Here is a 1,760-nt window from a genome sequence, read left to right as displayed (position 1 = left end):
ATCAAGACTTTTTCTTCTGAAAAATGTCATTAATGTGGTAGGCTACAAAATATCTTAATCTCTGAAAAATATATTTTCTCATTGATTCAGAAAAATAAAACTATATATAATAAGGAAAAGACAGAATATGGAGGTTTGACCTAAAATTTTATATTTGCATTTGTTTCAATTATTGAGGCTAGTATTAAGATTAGATAATTGCAACATGTGAAATTCTGACTAGGCTCAAAGTGCAAAATTGGTCATTCCAATCACACTGCCAACTATTGAAGATAACAAATTACTTCAACATTTGACAATATTTGGGTCATGGAAGGAAAATGGAATGGATATATCACAAAGAATCTACATTTTTCCCTATAACATACAATTGAAATACAAAACAAATTAGAAAATGAAGAAATCAGGAGCTGGTTCATCTGTTATGATTATCATTCTGGTTAATCTGCTAATACCAGAGGCATCATTGGGGGAGCCAAGAGCTCAGGTAATTGAGTTAACATGCGGGAACCAAACTTCGCCCGACCCCACCATTCCTATGGCAAACTTCATTGTTACAATGGAAAATGAGAGTGCACAAATGCGAATTTCAGGCTTTGGCATAGCCGGAACAGGCTCAGGACCCGATTCTAATTATGGATTAGCACAATGTTCCGGTGATCTTTCTTTAATCGATTGTGTGTTATGCTACACTGAAGCACGCTCCACTCTTCCTCAGTGCTTTCCTGGCCATAGTGGAAGGGTTTTCCTCGATGGCTGCTTCATGCGAACTGAGAATTACAGTTTCTTTCAAGAGTATACTGAACCGAATGACAAGGCTGTCTGTGGGAATAGAACTCGAAAGAATTTAGCATTTCAGATATCAGCACGACAGGCTGTGTTGCAGGCAGTTTCAGCAGCACCAAACAATAATGGCTATGCAAGGGCTCAAGTGGCAGTTTCCGGGACAACAAATGAGTCAGCTTATGTTCTTGCCGACTGCTGGAGGTCACTTAGTGCTAGCTCTTGTATAGCTTGTTTGGAAAATGCATCTGCATCTATATTAGGATGCTTGCCATGGTCCGAGGGCCGTGCACTGAATACAGGGTGCTTTGTTAGGTACTCTGACACCAACTTTCTTAATCCTATACTGGGAAATGGAAGTTCGAGAGGTAAAAAGGAGCTTTATGATCTTTCCCCTAGCAATTCTCTAAAAAAATTCGCCTCTTCTAATTGTGCCAGCAGTTGCAGTTTCAAGTTTGAACTTTCTTTCTTCTGTTCATTCTATTTCTGTTTCATCCTGTTGGGACTTGAGTTCATACAGGAGGAGAAGCCTCACTCCTTGTAAATTGTAGACCATCCCTATGTCTAGCCGATATGGGACTTTTGTTCACGCTTTCCCAACACTTCCATCTTTGGATATTATAAATTCTTAATATGTTTCTTAATAAGTTAAAACTTTCATTATTTTACCAATCTAGCCGGATGATGTATTTACAACTGACTTTTGCAGGAACAATAACAATTATAGTGGCAGCTGTTGGTTCCATAGTTCTTTTGCTTATTGGAACATTCATTGGAGTTTATATTTGGAAGCAAAAAACAATACATAAGAAGAGAAAAGGTAGACTGCATTTGCTATATATTTGTTCTGCATCACGTGGAACCTTTCCATACTAAAAAGATTTTTGAATAATGTTCAAGCACTCAATGTTATGATAACTAGGTAGAATACGGTCTTTGAACATTATTGATGATATATATGATGGTCTCATCTCTTC

General features: G+C 37.5%; 1 protein-coding gene across 1 annotated transcript; it reads left to right on the top strand.

The window, feature by feature from the left end:
- Positions 1-213: 213 nt before the first annotated feature.
- LOC111381060 (cysteine-rich receptor-like protein kinase 2) lies at positions 214-1,603 on the top strand (the record flags this gene model as incomplete). Its single annotated transcript, XM_023004768.1, has 2 exons — positions 214-1,151; positions 1,493-1,603. Coding segments are annotated over exons 1-2 (868 nt in total), but the record flags the coding sequence as incomplete, so codon positions are not given.
- Positions 1,604-1,760: the final 157 nt, after the last annotated feature.

The sequence above is a fragment of the Olea europaea genome, unplaced genomic scaffold (genome assembly GCF_002742605.1).
Source record: "Olea europaea var. sylvestris unplaced genomic scaffold, O_europaea_v1 scaffold22467, whole genome shotgun sequence".
NCBI classification, from domain to species: domain Eukaryota; kingdom Viridiplantae; phylum Streptophyta; class Magnoliopsida; order Lamiales; family Oleaceae; genus Olea; species Olea europaea.
This window is presented reverse-complemented; position numbering and strand designations above follow the sequence as displayed.